Raw genomic sequence first — 16,992 nt, 5'->3', positions numbered from 1 at the left:
GAGACCATGCAGACCTCACAGCAGCTGGCACAGGATTATATACAAACTGTGGGTGGTACTGTGAGCGACTGTAGGAAAAGAAGTCATACATCTTTTGTAATGCAAACGGTTTTGTTCTGCTTTAATTATATGCTCAAGTAATATCAGTTCATATCAGATGATAATATGCATTTCGCCAAAGATTAAAAACATACGCCATTTTCACACATTTTCTTTTTAATTATGTCTACAGTTACAGTAAACTAGGCTAAATAAATTAATAGTCTGGTTTACAGGATGAACACTATGTTTACACATAGAAATAACAACCATGTCAGTCAAGTAATTGTCACCAAAGAATGTGTTTTAAATCTGAATATCTGCTCAAGTTCTTCCAAAAACAGACTTTAAAGAAATCCTCTGCAAAGTTTGGGAAATCAGTCCGAAAGGTGAAATATTGCATCTCCATTAACACCTCGAGGATACAACAGAGCATCGTCTGCATAAACTCACTCTTTTTCAGACAATTATTGCTTTGTGCGATACTAAACATCACTTTCATACAATGTGACTGAATGAGTTTAGTGTGAAATTCTCTGATTTGTATGTTTAGTCAGTGTGAATGATTCAGTCTGCAACTTGCCCTTCATATCTTAACAGTTTGAAACATTTCCATAGAAAAAAAATCCAGCCTTGAAACTTTGGTTTCCCTGTTCATTCTTCAGCTTTTATTAAAATTGTGGGGTTGAGCTGCTATCTGCTTGTGATTTAGGTTTAGCTACTGAGCCTTTTTTTTCTATTTCATGTCTCTCTCCTTTATTCTGTCTTCCTCTATTGTGTGCTTTCCAATGAAATACAAAATGTCCATAAACTTATTTTGTCACTAAATGCATTTCCTGTCAGTGCTTCCAGGACTTAATATGAGGTTCAGTGAAACACTGGTCTCAAAACAAGCCTCTATATTAATTATTTTTGAGCATCCAAATAGGTTCCACAGGGCATAATTTGGGCATAAAATAAAAACACAACAGACCTCAAAAACACTGTATAAAAATACTCACAAACCTTCAACTTTGTCCCATTCTGAATTCTCAAGGTGGATAATGGTGCAGGAGCTGAAACTAAACAATGAAAATGCAAAAATGATCATAGAGGAGGAACTCATCATTGGCACTGCATAATGAAACCGAATCGAAGGAGAATAATAACAGTCCCAAACAGACCCGAGGGATTCCAATTTCCAGTCTCATTACCCAATAATGGTTCGGGCATTAGTGAGATGAGGTGAAGAGAATGTCAGGTCTGGGAGAAAAGGTTCCCTTCCTAATGCTTTTGGACACAAATCAGCGGCATCTGATGAACTCTTACTGAGGCATTAATGACAGAGGTACACTGTAATATAAATCCTGCAAAGTCTCTGCACTGTCCTTGGCTGTTGAGCAAAACAGTAGCGTTTACAGTAGGGCTGAGCTTTGTGGGAGTTTCATTATCTGTATGAATTGACTTTGGCATTGTGACACATTGCCCAAACTGCTGCTACAAGAAATGTGAGATTCAGGGTTGGAAAAGAATGGATTTATATTGTGATTATGTGAGTATGAATGACTTTACATACATTTTGAGTCATAGAAAATTCTTTGTTATTAACTGGCAGTGAATTATTATTTCTAAGATACAAGGAAAATACTTTCACAAAGTGTGGAATATTACTACTCTAGTACTACCCATTACTTCAGAAATCAAACCTGCTGTTGAGAGAAAGTGTCTTTTAGTCAGATTTATTTTCATTAGCTCTCGGTAATTCATTAATCTTAAAGCTGCAGTAATCAATTTTTGGCCACTTGGGGGCACACAAACAGCAAAACAAGCTGACAGACAGTCCTGACATATTAAGTTGTTATGGCAGAAATGTTGGAAAACAACTGGCTACTTACATATCCAGCAGGCACAAGCGAGACATACTTCAACTGGAGTCCTCTTTCTGGCCACCTGACAGATGTAAATCTGATATTTACTGGCCTTTTAGATCTCGTTCAGTCTACACCAACTCCTGAGAAAAATATCTGGCTCTTCCTAAATGTACAGGTCACACATTGTGGGTTTAAGTGAGCTTTTTTGCTAAAGAGTGGCTTTTTGCTACTGGAAACAGGGCTGATGAGCAACACTGAACTGTAGAGAAAATCTGTGACCTTTTTAAGTGAAAAACAATGATCTAAAAAAAGGCTTAAAAGCTCCACAGAGATGCAGAGTTGAGTGATCATTCTCTGTGGGTGCCTCACTACGAGCGTCTCCCTTCACATTACCCTTTGTCATTTGATTCTCTGTTAATAAAAAAGAAATTGATTAATGCAGTGTTAAATTAAACAAACATGCAGACATTTCCTGTAAAAATCGATGGCTTGGCTGGAACTGGACAAGCTGTCCCACAGCTGTAATTTCAGTATGAAGGATATTCATTGTCTGCAGCTGACATATTTATCTGTGGGGACAATCAGAGGCAAGGAAGACTTACAAAAGAGGCCAGCTAGATTCTGAAAATGCCAGTTTGATTTATAAATATACTCATCCATCCCTCCATTCATTCATACAATATATTGAATGTTATCTCTTATTGAATATTATCCAATTTTGTGCAAATTTGGTCTTTAGGATACTTCAGAAACACAAGAAAATACACCATTTTAATGTTCAAACTTTTTAGGACTTTTTAGGAAACCACAATTATTATGTCTTTGTATTGTCTTTTACAGCCAGCCAACTGACAAAATGTGGTAGACGGAGTATTTAAACCCCATTAAAGTGCCAACTGCTGATATCTGAAGTAGGTCCCTGATTTTCTTTTAGTCCCATCCGAGCCCAAATTTGCATTAAATGAGGTGAATGAAAGGATAATGAAGCGGATGTGCCCCTATGGTGTTGACTATGCTGTGAAATACAGTAAACAAAGGAGTTGGACATGGGACGATGCTACTTTACCACTACTGATCTGTGCAAGTACTATGGTCTGTGAGTAGAAATGTCTCGATGCTGCAGATTCAAACGTCAACATACAGGCTTTATTATGTTAGAACAGTCTCCTCGCAGATTCTCCCTGCTGCCACTCACTCAACAGTCATACATTCGGATAGTCAAACTGGAGTGGGTAGAGAGAGGAGGAACTGTAGGAGAAAGACCCCCCCTCTGTCCCATGTTCCTGCAGTCAAGCCCCTCATTGAGTCACTCCTCCAGATGATTTAATTAAGATCACAAGTTTGAGGACAGCCTGGATCTGACTTTGATGTGGTCTGTCTCAGGAATGCTCACTATAGAGTCCTTCTTGGGTAGTCCCGAGTCCCCCAGCCCTGTTCCCACACCCCCTACTGCCAGCCCTGCACCAGCCCCAAAACCCTGCAGAGAACCGGGCAGGGATGGTACAGGGAAGGCACCCACAGACATCTGGTGGGGGAGTACCACCCTAGGTGGTATGCCACCCCGGACGCCTGTGTGACCTGATGGGGTTTGAGGGGGTCCAATAGAAGTGGAGGAGACTCTAGTAGACTGGGGTGGACTAGGGGCACCTGGTTGCACCCCCTCATGAGGCAGTGAGGGCTGAGAGGCTGACATTGACCTGGCGTCTTGGCTCAGACTGCCCATTTGCAAGGAATGGGTACTCTTATGTGTGCTGGGCCGGTGGGCAGGGCTGACTATGTGCTGCTGGGCAAGAGAAAGCTGGGAGCCTGAGGTGGGACCAGCTAGGGCACTGGATCCATACTGGAATGATCGTCCTCCAACTGCCAGTGGGCTCTGGACAGTGGGGCTGGACAGGATAGGAGCAAAGGCACCAGAAGCAAGGAACTGAGACTGCAGTGGAGAGGCTGAGACAGGGCTGGATACACTTTCGATCACCTGGAATCTCCTCACCATCCTGGGGGACTGCAGGTTTCCCGCTCCTACTGAGTTCCCTTGCATGGGGGGACAAAAGTTCATGGCTACGGCCTGCTGCAGACTGGCAATTGCTGAATTCTGGGGCTGGGTGGAGGAACATGGATGAGTAAAGATCCCACCATGCAGAGGAGGCGTCATGGACATGGCCCGTGGTCGCGGAACATCAACTTGCTGAACCATCTCCCGATCGTATTTAACTATCTCCTGGATCATCTCATTCTCACGGTTGTTGAAAACACCTGAGTTCAGATCATGCTGAACTTTGTGCATCAGGATCGAGTTCTTCTTGCCTGGAATGACATGGACACAGAAAGTAGCATTGTTGCTAAAATAGCTGCTATTAGTTGCAAGAAAAGAAAACCAGCCTCATTTGTACAAGTAAAGTTTGTTTTTGCAGAATCATACCTTTTCCTAATCTCACTTAAGTTTTTCTAGACATGGAAATAGCAGCTTTACTGTTTACCTTTATCTTTTATTCTATTCCTGGCCACAGTAGATATATATATATGGGACTATCTGACGTTTTCTGCACAAACACAATCCATCACTGACACACACACACACACACACACACACACACACACACACACACACACACACACACACACACACACACACACACACACACACACACACACACACACACACACACACACACACAGGGAGAAAAATAGAGAGCATCTTATCTTTCTGCACTGATTCTCTGTTATGGGATTATTGGCCAGTGTTTTTGCCAGCCAGAGTTTTTGCAGAGTCACCTCAGTGCTGACAGAATGAGAGACCATGTCTGTTGCCAAAGCATTCGTTTATTTGTGCTTCCATGTCTGTGGATATACTGGCTTCTCACTGCTGTCACATAAGTAAGATGAGCATGTTAGAGATTGTTGTGCCTGAAACCTGCTGACAGTTGAATTTACAAGTTCCTCCTCTTTGACATGATGACCAGGATGGGTGATGGAGGAGGTAACAGAGACATCTTTCTTCTTGATGAAGCAAGGGAAGGAGCCCAGAAGGGAATAATTCTTTCTAACCCATGAATCAATTGCTTTGACATGTGAAAAGAGGTAACTAATTGCAGACAAACCCTCAATACGTCAGCTGTTTGTTTTATTAGATTTTTCCTTCAGAGATGCTGTTGTGTGATGGGCAACACCTCTTTTCATCCAATCTTTACTGTACTTTCTGCAAGACAGATGGGGTTGGCTTCTCCAGGCTTGTACCCAGCTGATGGGAGGGCTGAAATGTTGGAATATCTGGAGCAGCAAGCCAATGATGATGATGACTGTAAAGGTCAGTCAGAGCAGCTCTCTGCTCAACAAGCGCTGCTGGGCAAGAAGGTTGGGACCAAAGACAAGATTTCAGCTGCTTGTTGGCTGTCTTTGCTGCACCCAGATGACCCGCCATCTGCTGTACCTTGAGGACAAACTCGGTCACAGGCGATGAAGTCACAGGATGTGTGCCTGTGGGAAGCTTTAGTAGTATATTGTTCTTCTGCACCTCTGTCACTGTCAGCTTAGCTCTCTGACGCAGCAGGCGGTCTCGAGAGCTGGCAAGAAAGCAAGGTTGTTAGTCAGCACAACAGCCTGAGTGATACCTATGAAACAAAGAAGTCTAAAAAGCTGGTGATGAACTTGTTCCTCTAACACTGTCAGACGCCTAGCCAGTGGGAGGAGGTAGATCCAGACTGCGATGCCTCCTGTGCTTTCCTACCACAGGAGTTCCACCTGTGGACTGAAAACACAAGCCTCATCAAGCTTGAGGTTCTCTGTCAAGATGTGGACGGAGGTTGCAGATGACGCTGTGCTGCATCCTGGAAGAGCCTGTCAGTAATGTTTGAGTTTTTGCTTAAACGGCAGGGGTTGTTCTTGGTATGTTTCTTCCTGACGAGGCTGGAAACTGGTAGAGCAAGAGTGTCTGCCTCTTCCTGGTGGCACCAGCCGAGTGGCCATCTCGGGCACTCACGTATTGCAGATTCTACAGGTGACATACAGGGGTGACAACAACTTGCCGATGGCACTTAAGGGTGAGTGAGCAGGGTAAGCACCACCTGATAGGAGGGTAGGCACACAAGTCGTCTCAGGTGCCAATGCAGAGCATCACCGGGGGTTATGAAGCCTTTTAGAGGTCAGATCCCTTTTGAGATCAAAGCAGCTGGGAAGCTGAAGCTGCCTCATGTGCAGAACTCACACATCTGTTGTGTTGTTGCTTTTACAGCAATGCCATGCTAATGTCATTACTAAGTAACGCCTCCATCCCCCCTTAAATCGCTGCTATACAGCATCTTCTGCTGATCTTATCTGACACTGTGTTTCAAATCTGATGCATTAAGAGTATGACGACAACAGACAAGGGATTAGCCCTTCTCTATGTAGGAATGGCTCACAGGTCTGAGACTGTTTTTATGAGAATGTATGGATGGATGGCTGTCTGAGCAGTCAGGTCTGACCGTAGGTACTGATTGTAGATACACATTCCTGCTTGCAGGTGCTCAACAAAAATCTTAAATGTGATTGAAGCTAAAAAAAAAAAAAAAAAAAAAAGAAGACATTTAAAGCATTGGATTGCACTGGATTTTAATATCCAAATGGCATCCTTAACTCTTTTCTAGCTTTTGTCATGATTTGCAAGTCTGTATTTACTTTTCATATTCTTAATAAGGCTTCCGACAGCCCTGGATTGTTTGATCCTGACTAAAACAGTTGACAAAGCAAAACAAAAGAACAATTATTAGTGGTTAGTATTCATCAAGTGCACATGGAGCCCAATGGGAATATTTGGTTGGTTAGGTCCTAAAGCAGACATGTCAGTCTTCCTCCAAATATGCGAGCTGACTGACTGAAGGCTGCTCATGTGTGGAATCGGGCTGCTATGGCAACAGCTGGCAGGTGGCGGATGCAGGGCTTTTGTAAACATGTGAAGTGTGGTCATGTGACGGGGGGTGTGACATCAGCATAAAAATAACATGTTTCTGTTTGCTTGTTAACACGGGGCTTCTGAAGCTTCGCTACGACAAAGCTGTCTCTGCACGTTTGTGTGTGTGTGTGTGTGTGTGTGTGTGTGTGTGTGTGTGTGTGTGTGTGTGTTTCTGCATTCGAAGATCTTGAGCTAAGCAATCATTTTAACAAAACAGTGAATTCATCTAGAGAGAGTACAGAGGCACAAAAGGTGATACTGCGGTTTCTGCCATGATATTCACAAGTGTCATGTATGTTAAAGAGCTGTTTTCTAAAACGACAGATATTCACAGCAAGCACTCAAATGTCAGGACATATTTACACTCCACAGACAATATAATAAATGACTGACAGCCATGAATGCGTTTTCAGCCTCGACTGTGCTCCTTCATACACATTGTCCCTGTGGGGATCATCCATACATTACATCACAGCTGTCAGACAGTGCAGCGTTTTGACAGAGACATCGTGTTAATGAATGAATATATTTTCCTTATGCTTCATTTCATCTCATGAGTGACTCGTGTGCTCAAGAAGGCACCATACCTGTGGCTTTTATCAGTGATGCGCAATGCTAATCATCTGTGACTGAATCTCTTAGACCATTGTTAGGTCTGGAGGGAAAGATTCATTTGTTATAATTTGGAATTTAGACATGATCAAAGGCTTAAAAACTGGACTCACGTGAGCTCGTTGAGTGGACAGAGATTTGCTTTTAAGCTTTGGATATATGACTAACATTGACACCTTTACACACCAATTAACGCTACGCTACCTACCATGCTGTATTGTACTGCATTGTTAAACAATATCAAGGTGGACGTCTTACCTATCCTGTCCAATCTGTCAATGGCAACCGTCTCAAAGGCCCTCCTCATCATGGGATACTCCTCCAGCACCTCATTGAAATTGTCCACAGAGAGAGAGTACAGGCGACAGTAGGTGTCAGCTCGCACGCTGGCCGTCCGTCTGCCACGGGTCAGCAGACAGATCTCTGATGGGGTGAAAGAGAGACCAGACGAGAGAGGGCCAGATCATACAATGGCAGACAGATTTCAGGGTGTCAGACAGTGACAGAGAAGAGAACAGAGACGCTATAAATGAGGAGGGATTAGTTGAGCAGTCTAAAGATGGTTAAAAGTTGTCTTAGCCTGGTCCTGTTTGCTTGTCTTAACTCTTAGTAAGGAAGGTTCTTCGATTAGTGTGGAATTCATAGCTAATTAGGTATAAAAAAATAAAAAAAAATCACTCTTTTCAGACACTGCATGTGCCATTATTTAGATTTTTTCATTATTCTTTGGCCCAAACTTTCAGTCACCTGACAGTGTTTAAATATTTGGATTCACTGAGCTTTCCAAAGTCTGGGCTGCACCAAACTCTTTCATTTTATCAGAATGAAATTGGTTTTTGCATGAACTTGTTGTGTGTAGCGAGTATGACCCACTAACAGTCAGACTCAGTATTTCCTCCAGCACCGGCACAGCACTGACAGCTGTGTGAAAGAAGCAAACTCTATATTTGGAGATGTGCAGCCAAGCTTCATTACATTTAGTTGTTCCCCATCCCTTTCTCTGGTATCTTCTCCTCTCTAGCTTTCCTCTTCTATGAGCTGGGGCTCACTGTTGTCTTGACAACCATATGCCCTCCTTTTCCCTTGCCTGAAAGGTCGACCTCCCTGACTCTCTGTGGAAAAGGGAGAAAAATAACGAAAACGCGAGGAGACTCCATTAAGAGCGTGCATAGAGGCAGTATGCTGTGAATGGACTGTAGCTGTCTGTTCGCGACTGTGGTGTCTCCAGCACAAAGCAAACAAAACAGCAGGGCTTCAGGAGACACTGCAGACAGACAAATGATGCATATCATTAAAAGTCACAAGAATATTACAAGCCTAAGTAACTGTGCAATGTTCCAGGAATAGTTCAACATTTGGGAAGTGTGCTTACTAGCTGTCTTGATGAGAGTTTGATTGATAAGACTGATAAGATGAGACTGGCACCTCTGTCATATCTGTCCATTAAATTTGAAGGTACAGCCAGCAGCTGGTTAGCTTAGCTCAGCACAAAGACTGGAAACAGAGGAAATCACTTGACTGGCTCTGTCAAAATGTGGAAAATGGATTAAGCTCACAGAGTGACTTCCTGGGATCTCTGATGGTTACTTTGCCACCTTATGATGATGAGAAGAACCTATACTATGTCATTTATACTCTTTGTACTGATGAAATGAAGATAAAACAGATACAGCAGATTTTGTTACTTGCAGACTGAGCAAGTCTTCATGCTAAGCTAAGCTAACTGGCTGCAGCTCTAGCCTTATATGTACCTTACAAACATGAAAGTGGAATCAATATTCTTGTCTAACTCTCGAAAAGAGAGAAAAGTATATTTGCCAAAACCCTGAACTATTCTTTTAATTGTCTTCCCCTGCATACAAACACACACAATGTCTCCATTCACCAGATGCATGCAATGCATAGAGCACATCCACATACATTCACTGACTATGAGTCAGGATACAGACGCTTATTAATCAGAGGTTATTTCAATGCGGCCTTGAGTGTGACCATGATTCCTGCCTATCTAATACAGCATTTATACATCAGAGTAGATTAATGATTAATAAACTATTCAGAGAGACACTCTGGTGATTATTGCTTGTGGTTATGCTCCTCGTGGTCATCCGCTGTGATGGAGGTTAAAGCTGTGTGATGTCCTGTTTAAAGCTCGTGCATCAGAATTATAACGCGCTCGCAGACTGAGTTTCCTTCCTTACGTGCATGAGTGTGTCATGTTTGAGAGACAGGTTAAGTTTTAAGCATTACAGATGCTCCAGTTTTGTACGAGTTGTGGAAAAACTCTCCACAAGATGCCCCAGACATCCTTGCATAAATTGCCACTTGGGATCTTCCTGGTTTCCATAACACAACCATTTGCATATTGCTTGGCATCATTAGTGGGAAGTGCTGGGAGAGGATAACTAATGAAACCTGCAGGGCTGCATTAAAAAGCTGTTCAAACCACAGGGTAACCATTTGTAGCTTGTGGATAGGGCAACTGCCGTCCTCAAATATGATTAAAAATCCAGAAAAGTCCAGGATGGCTAAAGTGAATTCCTGTTCCCATTAATGGAAAATATAATGTCCAAAATTCTCCTTTACAGTGTCATTGCCTTATATGTTGACAGCAAAGCTCCTTCTCCTTCTTAGGGTACCAACAGAAACACATTCCCTCATTGTCCTCTTTTATATTCTAAAAATCTATTCCAGTTGATAAATAATCACTTAATTACAAAAGCCCCCCCACCTGCACTGCTGTGAATAAAAGTTATTGGTTAATTATTTTAATTACAGACACAAAAGTGATTTTGAGGCACATATTGCAAAAGCTTTGGCAGTTCAGAACAGTCAGTTAACACCTACCTATGCACACTAATAGTCAGGCTGCGAATATGCAACTGTAAAACTCACCAAACCCAGTTTAGGATCAAGCAGTTATTTCATGAGTAAATGCTAAGTAATGTGATGGCTGTGGATGGACGACTGCTGCATTGTTCTGCCAGGCAGCAATTTTGAAAAAACAGCCAAAGGCTAAGCTGCAGCTGCATTTCCAGCCACAGAAACTGCTTAGTGAACAATAACGACGCCAATCCAGCCAAAGTTTGCAGATGAGAAATGTGAACGGCAGAACATCGCTATCTGCTTCCTGCCACTTACTAATTGAGTGATTTTACCACAGACTCACACACTGCGCTGCTGTGGTTAAACCATGCTGTCCCCCCAACCCAAGCCCACCGCTAGTTTTGTCTGTGAGCTGTGATTTCCTCCCCGGCAGCAGGGATGACTCTGAGTCTATGCTTGACATTACAAACGGCCCCGTCATCACCATTGTGCTGTGCTAATTAGCTGTTAATAATTGTGTGTGTGTGCCGTGTATCTGCGGCGCTCCAGCTGTGCCGCGGGCTGCTGGCACATCAACATTACTGCCAGTGAACTCTGGTCTGCTGCGAGGGGCCGCCGGATGCTAAAAATGCAGCCCGAACGCATCAACCCACGAGACTTGCAGAAGCGTGCGGGTGTGTGCCGGTGCACGCCTGTGTGGGTTTATGGGTGGCGATAGCGGCAGAGGCACCACATGTTTTTAAACAGCCACAGAGGAACAACAGCCGGGGAAAGTGGGACAGACGTGGCTGTGAGGCAAGAAGTCCGAGCAAAATGTCAGGGTGCTGCTGTTTTTTTCATCTGCTCGCTGCTGCGACTCTTATTTACACAGTAAACACACATCTGTGATATTACTGTGGTGGATTCTGTCGGGATTCAAAGTGTAAACAACATATGACTGCAAGCATAGAATAAAATAGTAGAACTAATCATTTATGTTGTACTCTACTCTTATATTACATTATGTCTTGTTATTAGCGCTGTCAGTCGATATTTATTATAAATTAAATATTATTATAATATTTAATCGCGATTAATCGCATAAATGTCATAGTTAACTCGCGATTAATCGCAAATTAATTGCACATTTTTATCTATTCTAAATGTCCCTTGAATTTTCATTTTAATACTCTTATCAGTATGGAAAAGTGGATAGGCTTGCTTTGTGGAAATGTTCTTTAATTGAAAACAACAACGTGTAGTGTTTTATTTCACACTAACATTCTCACTTTGAGCAGTCATTCACATTTAAATGAATGAAATCTCACACAATTTAACTCTGTCAATAAACAGGTGACAAAAAATAAATACTGGTTACAAAAAAGCCCCTTCAACAACCCTTTCTAAGGGATCAAAACAGGGTGATACAAGATAAAGTCACAAAGTGCACATCATTGTAAACTAGGACCCAGCCTATAGTGGCTTAAACTTTCCTTTCTTAAGTTTCCTTTGAACATACAAGCATCCATATGCCTGTCGAAAGCCATCCATTGTCGCCTGGTTTTGACAAGCAGGCGGCGGAGAATTGTTACTAGCTGTGGCCACAGCTTATAAAAAAACTAGTTCACTAGGTCACGGAGAGTGTTAATGACGAAGTTAAAATTAATTTGCGTTAATAACGCGATATTTTTGACAGCACTACTTATTATGTCATGTTGAATGAACAGAATGGAACAGATTATTCTGTTCCATTCTGTTCTATTACAGAATGGAACAGAACAAAAGAATAACAGACAACATCCAGATAATATATAGAACATGATAGAATGGATTACAATAGAACAGAACATACAAGAAATAGAAAATAGATTATGTTATATTCTACTCTGTTCTGTTCTATTGTGTTGTGACAACTGTAAAGAACACTGTTCTGTTCTGGTATGTTCTGTTCTATTCCATCGTGTTCTGTTCTTTTCTATTATGTTCTACATTATCTTCTATCCTATAATTCCGCTCCGTTCTGTAACAGAATGGAAAAGAACAGAATAATAAGAAAGGCAGAACAGAGCGGAACTGTTCTGTTTTATTGTTCTATTCAATTAGTGAATTATGCGATGTCTGATTATGTTGCTCTGTTCTGTTGCATTCTGTTATTTCATATGGAAACAGAATAGAATAGAATAGAATAGAATAGAATAGAATAGAATAGAATAGAATAGAATAGAATAGGGCAGTAAGTGATGATCGTCAGGTGACAGAGACGGTGACTTACCTCCAAAGTAGGAGCCGTCCATCAGCTTCATGCCGATGTTTCCTTTGGTCAGGACGCTGACCACCCCGTGCTGGATGAAGTACATCTTCTTGCCGATGGTGCCCTCTCTGACGATGTAGTCTCTGGGCTGGAAGACTTCAAATCTCAGTTTGGTCAGCATGGCCGTCACAAAGTTGGGATCAGCGTTGGCAAACAGCGGCATGGAGGCCACCAGCTTACGGCAGTTGAAGTTGACGATTTCCTAAACGGTAACAGGAAACAGCGTCGACATCAGACGGTTGTAGAAACTGGAGGCTAAGATTCAGCTTTTTTGGTTTCAACATTTTGTATCTGAAAACTGCTGTTTACCCTCAAAATCAGATAATAAAAGCACCATTTCCACAGTAAACACTTTGTACAGGATGAACCATTTTTGTTTTTAATTACCTTGAAAGACCCTGGCACAGCTCATTTGAGTATTCTCCCTATTTTTCTCTTAATTTTCTGTTACCTGAAGCGTACTTTGAGCTGTCCTTGAAGCAGGAGGACCTTGTTTACTGTAAAATGTGGTAAACTGTTTCTGCTGGCAGCAGGAAAAACAACTTTAGGCTGCGTGGGAACATAAAAAGCATGTGAAAATCACTCCTTACCCATCTGTTCATTTAAAATCTAGTTATTTTTTTAGTGAAAACTGGTAAAAACGGGTGACTCTATTGCCCAATGAGTGAGTAAATTAAGAGCAGTTAATACGTAAATCGATACAGAGACGTTTTTTTAACAATCAGGTTGTGCTTTCCAGACAAAAAAGACCATAGATGAGCACTTTTTCTGCTCCATTTACTCTGTGGACAGTTGAGATGTGTCATACCTCGCGCAGAGGCTCATTAAGCTCCTCCAGGATGCTCTCCTCATCGAACATCTTGCCCTGGTACCTGTGCTCGTAGTAGTCGTGGATTTTCTGCCGGAAGTCGGCGGGCAGTTTGTGGAACGACATGTACTGCTCCACTTGTTTGTACTGGAGGATGGAGAGAGGCGTGAGAGGGGTGGTGGTGGAGGAGAAACAGAAGCATCAGTGAAGACAGGATCCAGCAACTCTTTTGTTAATTGTGAGGAAGAGGTTTGTCTTAAATTGCGGCATCACGTTGATCTTACTACACACTTCGTTTATACTCCGAAACGACTTTTTCTCAGTCTCTATTATCATCAGCTCCGGCTCGTCCGTGCGTGCCGTGATTAAGATGCACACCTCTGTGAACATGAAGATCCTGTGACCCATTTATACCTCGTAGCTATGAGAGGAAAGCTGTGATGAAGCTGTTGAGGAAACATGACAGCTCTGTTAAGCCCATGAGGATTCATCACGCTCTGCTGTGTATTGTACATCTCAAGCACACCGAGTCTCTCTCTGGTGGTTGCGGTGTACAAAATGCTTTATTTTGAAGGGACAAATATACAGAAAATATTATCACGATTGTTCGGTTTCATGAAATAACTTTTCCACAATCCATGAAGACCCTTGTCCACAGGAAAAAAAAGACAGTTGCTTTTCTGAGAAAGCATCATCTTTCTTATTTATGTTGGATTTGATAAATATATAATTATGTGGCTCCGAAAAAAAAAAAAATAAATAAAAGCTGAAAATGGAGGCTGTCTTCAGTATTTTTCTCACCCAAGTAATTCACACCATCACAAACTCACCTCTGTTTACCTACAAATGCAGCCCGAATGTCCGCTACTCTCAACTCATTATGACGCTCCATAACACATTTCATGCCTGGATTCCCTGTGAAAATAGCGACCACGGGATCTACTGTATGGCTTCTTTTGTAAGATGGAATTGCATGGCACAGCGTCAGTCGGGATAAATCTTGCTTTTATTCCCCAATCACGGCACAAAAAATGGCTTTTGGGTTTGTTTCATGTACACCAGGGCGATGGGGGATTGCATGTGGTTTCGTGTGTCACCACCTTCCTGTAGAAATAGATAACATACACCCTTACATATACACACAACAACATCCTGAGGCTGGAAAAAGTGACTATGGATGACCCCTACATCGAGAGAGCCGTTCACTTCCTGTTACATCAGCAGCTGACTCCAAACACCAAGAGATGCAGAGAGATGCAACAACCGGCGCACAAAAAAGCCAAAATCTCATTAAGTAAAAAGAAAAAGCTTCAAAATATATGAGCAGAAACAATATGAATGAATCAGCTTCTCAAAGCAAGATGACGTTAACTGAAACCAAACGGAAAACTAAAATCAGGTGGTGTGAAAAACATTTTACTGAACTAAAAATGAAAATATACAGAAAATGCTTTTAGTTTTAATCAATTTGGTTAAATCTGTCAACACAACAATTCACAAAGAGTTGTGTTTGTATTGTAAAACCAAATCTGTACTGCTTAAATCTGACCCCTGAGCCCTATATCAGAATAAAAATAATAATAATAATCTGAAACTAACACTGAAACACTGAACTAAAATCATTTTAAACAATAAAACTCAACTGAAACACGCTCTGGAAACTAACTGTACAGAAACCCAGAATTAAAAACAAAATCAAAATAAAAACTAAACTTCAAAAGAATAAAAAATCAATTGTGTGCCAGAAGTCCCCGTGGCCCTGTTGTTGGAGCGGCTTTAAAACATTACATAAGGTCTCCCGAGTGTGTGTGTTTGTGTGTGTTAAGCAGAGTGAGTCATCCCCCCGTGGAATAAACTGTCAATTGGATGAGTAGTAGATTTCTAGCAGGGGGTCAAGGGAGAATCTCCCCTGCCCAACACCACACTGGGAAAGATGCGGCGGCTCAAACCCAACGTGACGGCTGGATAAGAACTGCTCCTCTGAACAGCTTTGGGTAATAACACTTTGAATTTTCACAGTGCCAATTACTGGCAGTGAAAAAGAAATTGATTGCACCCTGTCAAGCAAAGCCGTCGTTGTTTGCGGCGCACCTGTGGTTTCTGCAACGTCTAAATTAATCAGCAGAGTTATAATTTTTCTGCTTTCCACCTTTGATGTTCGAGCTGTCACGGCTGTCAGTTTTCATGCAGGTGAAGAACCACAAGTTGGAAAGACAAAATCAGAAATTTGCTGATGAAATGATTTCAGCTCTCAGACTCAAACTCAAAAGTGGTTGTCAAGCTAAAAGGAGAGGTGGAAGTTAAGAGATATCCACACAACGCGCTCATCCATCCATGCATCCACGCCTTATGGATAAAATCCTCTGTCACAGTGCATCTATTGTGTGGTGCGTTTCCTGGAAAAAGAATTGAGAAGATCAGAAAGTCTGTTATCGACCAATGCAGCAAATGAACTAGCTGCTTGGCGCAGTGGCTTTAGGTGTGGAAGGCTGTTAGCTTCTACCAAAAGAAGAGAAAGCGGTCTGATTCACATGCTGTGTCTTCTTAGCTGGCGTGCTAATGTTAGCCACCGCTAAGCCAGGAAGATTGGAGGGCGCCTCAATGACATGGAAGAGCTGCTAATGCTGATGGAGCTGAGTGATGCAAACAGCTATTTACTTTTGCTGTTGAGTAATTATAAAGTAATGAGACTAATAATTGACTTCATTTTCAGGTAGCTTTCCCAACACTGTAGACATCATCCTGTCACTCAGCCCTTGCTATGGCTGCCACAGTCATCACATCGCTCAGAGCATATCTTACATAGACCTACAGCAGCACTGCTCTACAGTATGTCAAGAGTCAGTGGAGGCTTCTGGTGGCTCAACGCTTTTCTGTGACTTTATTTCCTTTAATTTGTCACCAATCTGCACCTCATTAAACCACTGGATGGCCAGCAGATGTATGTAGTGACTGAGGTGTGGGAACGGTGCAGTAAATATAACAGAAGATTATCTTCAGCTGCCTCTGCGTGCACATGAATCAAGAGGAATCTGATTCTTTCATTACCTAGAGTGCAGATACTTTCCACCCTGTGAGTCTTAACCAGACAGTCACGATTTATTAGGACACGCCACGTATGGAGGACCAGCGGGGGCGCTGACAGTGACCTTGCTTGTAACAGTCGATGACACATGCATGAGATAGGATGGCTCGCTGTCCAGGAAATTACATTTTGTCACACTGTAAGGTGACATATGGGCTGGAGAAGAAAATGGAGGCTTGACCCTGGTGGATTGGGTGACACGGCAAATCACAATATCCTTAATACAGCACATACTTGCTGTCATGGGAGGACATCATTAATTTTGTTCCTCTGCAGGGGGATTTTCTCTCCATGATATAAAGCTGTGATTGGTTCTTACAAAAGGGAGAAACTTTATGTAAGAACATCTGTGGAAGAGATGGTTTTCCCTATTTTTCTTATTTTTTAGCCCATTCTCGTTCTCCAGTGTGATTTATATACTGCACACATAAATACTATATACACATACATACAGAACAGCACAGCCTTGCACACGACAAGATGAAATTCTATGTGGATCACTTATGAACTCACTAATGAACCATGTAACGACATTACATCTGCAAAAACAATTTA

At 42.1% G+C, this 16,992-nt stretch overlaps 1 protein-coding gene across 1 annotated transcript in view; it reads right to left on the bottom strand.

Moving 5' to 3' along the window:
- Window positions 1-202: 202 nt before the first annotated feature.
- hcn2b (hyperpolarization activated cyclic nucleotide-gated potassium channel 2b) overlaps window positions 203-16,992 on the bottom strand; it is a 40,423-nt gene continuing 23,633 nt past the window's right edge. Inside the window, exons 5-8 of the mRNA XM_070960259.1 lie at window positions 13,353-13,499; window positions 12,506-12,746; window positions 7,687-7,851; window positions 203-4,193 (exon numbers count right to left, since the gene is read on the bottom strand). Coding sequence (XP_070816360.1) covers window positions 3,223-4,193; window positions 7,687-7,851; window positions 12,506-12,746; window positions 13,353-13,499 — 1,524 coding nt within the window. The 3' untranslated portion in view covers window positions 203-3,222. The remainder of the gene's footprint in view (window positions 4,194-7,686; window positions 7,852-12,505; window positions 12,747-13,352; window positions 13,500-16,992) is intronic.

Source organism: Chaetodon trifascialis, chromosome 4 (genome assembly GCF_039877785.1).
Source record: "Chaetodon trifascialis isolate fChaTrf1 chromosome 4, fChaTrf1.hap1, whole genome shotgun sequence".
Classification (NCBI taxonomy): domain Eukaryota; kingdom Metazoa; phylum Chordata; class Actinopteri; order Chaetodontiformes; family Chaetodontidae; genus Chaetodon; species Chaetodon trifascialis.
The sequence above is the reverse complement of the archived record's forward strand: the minus strand, read 5'-3'. Positions and strand labels throughout refer to the sequence as shown.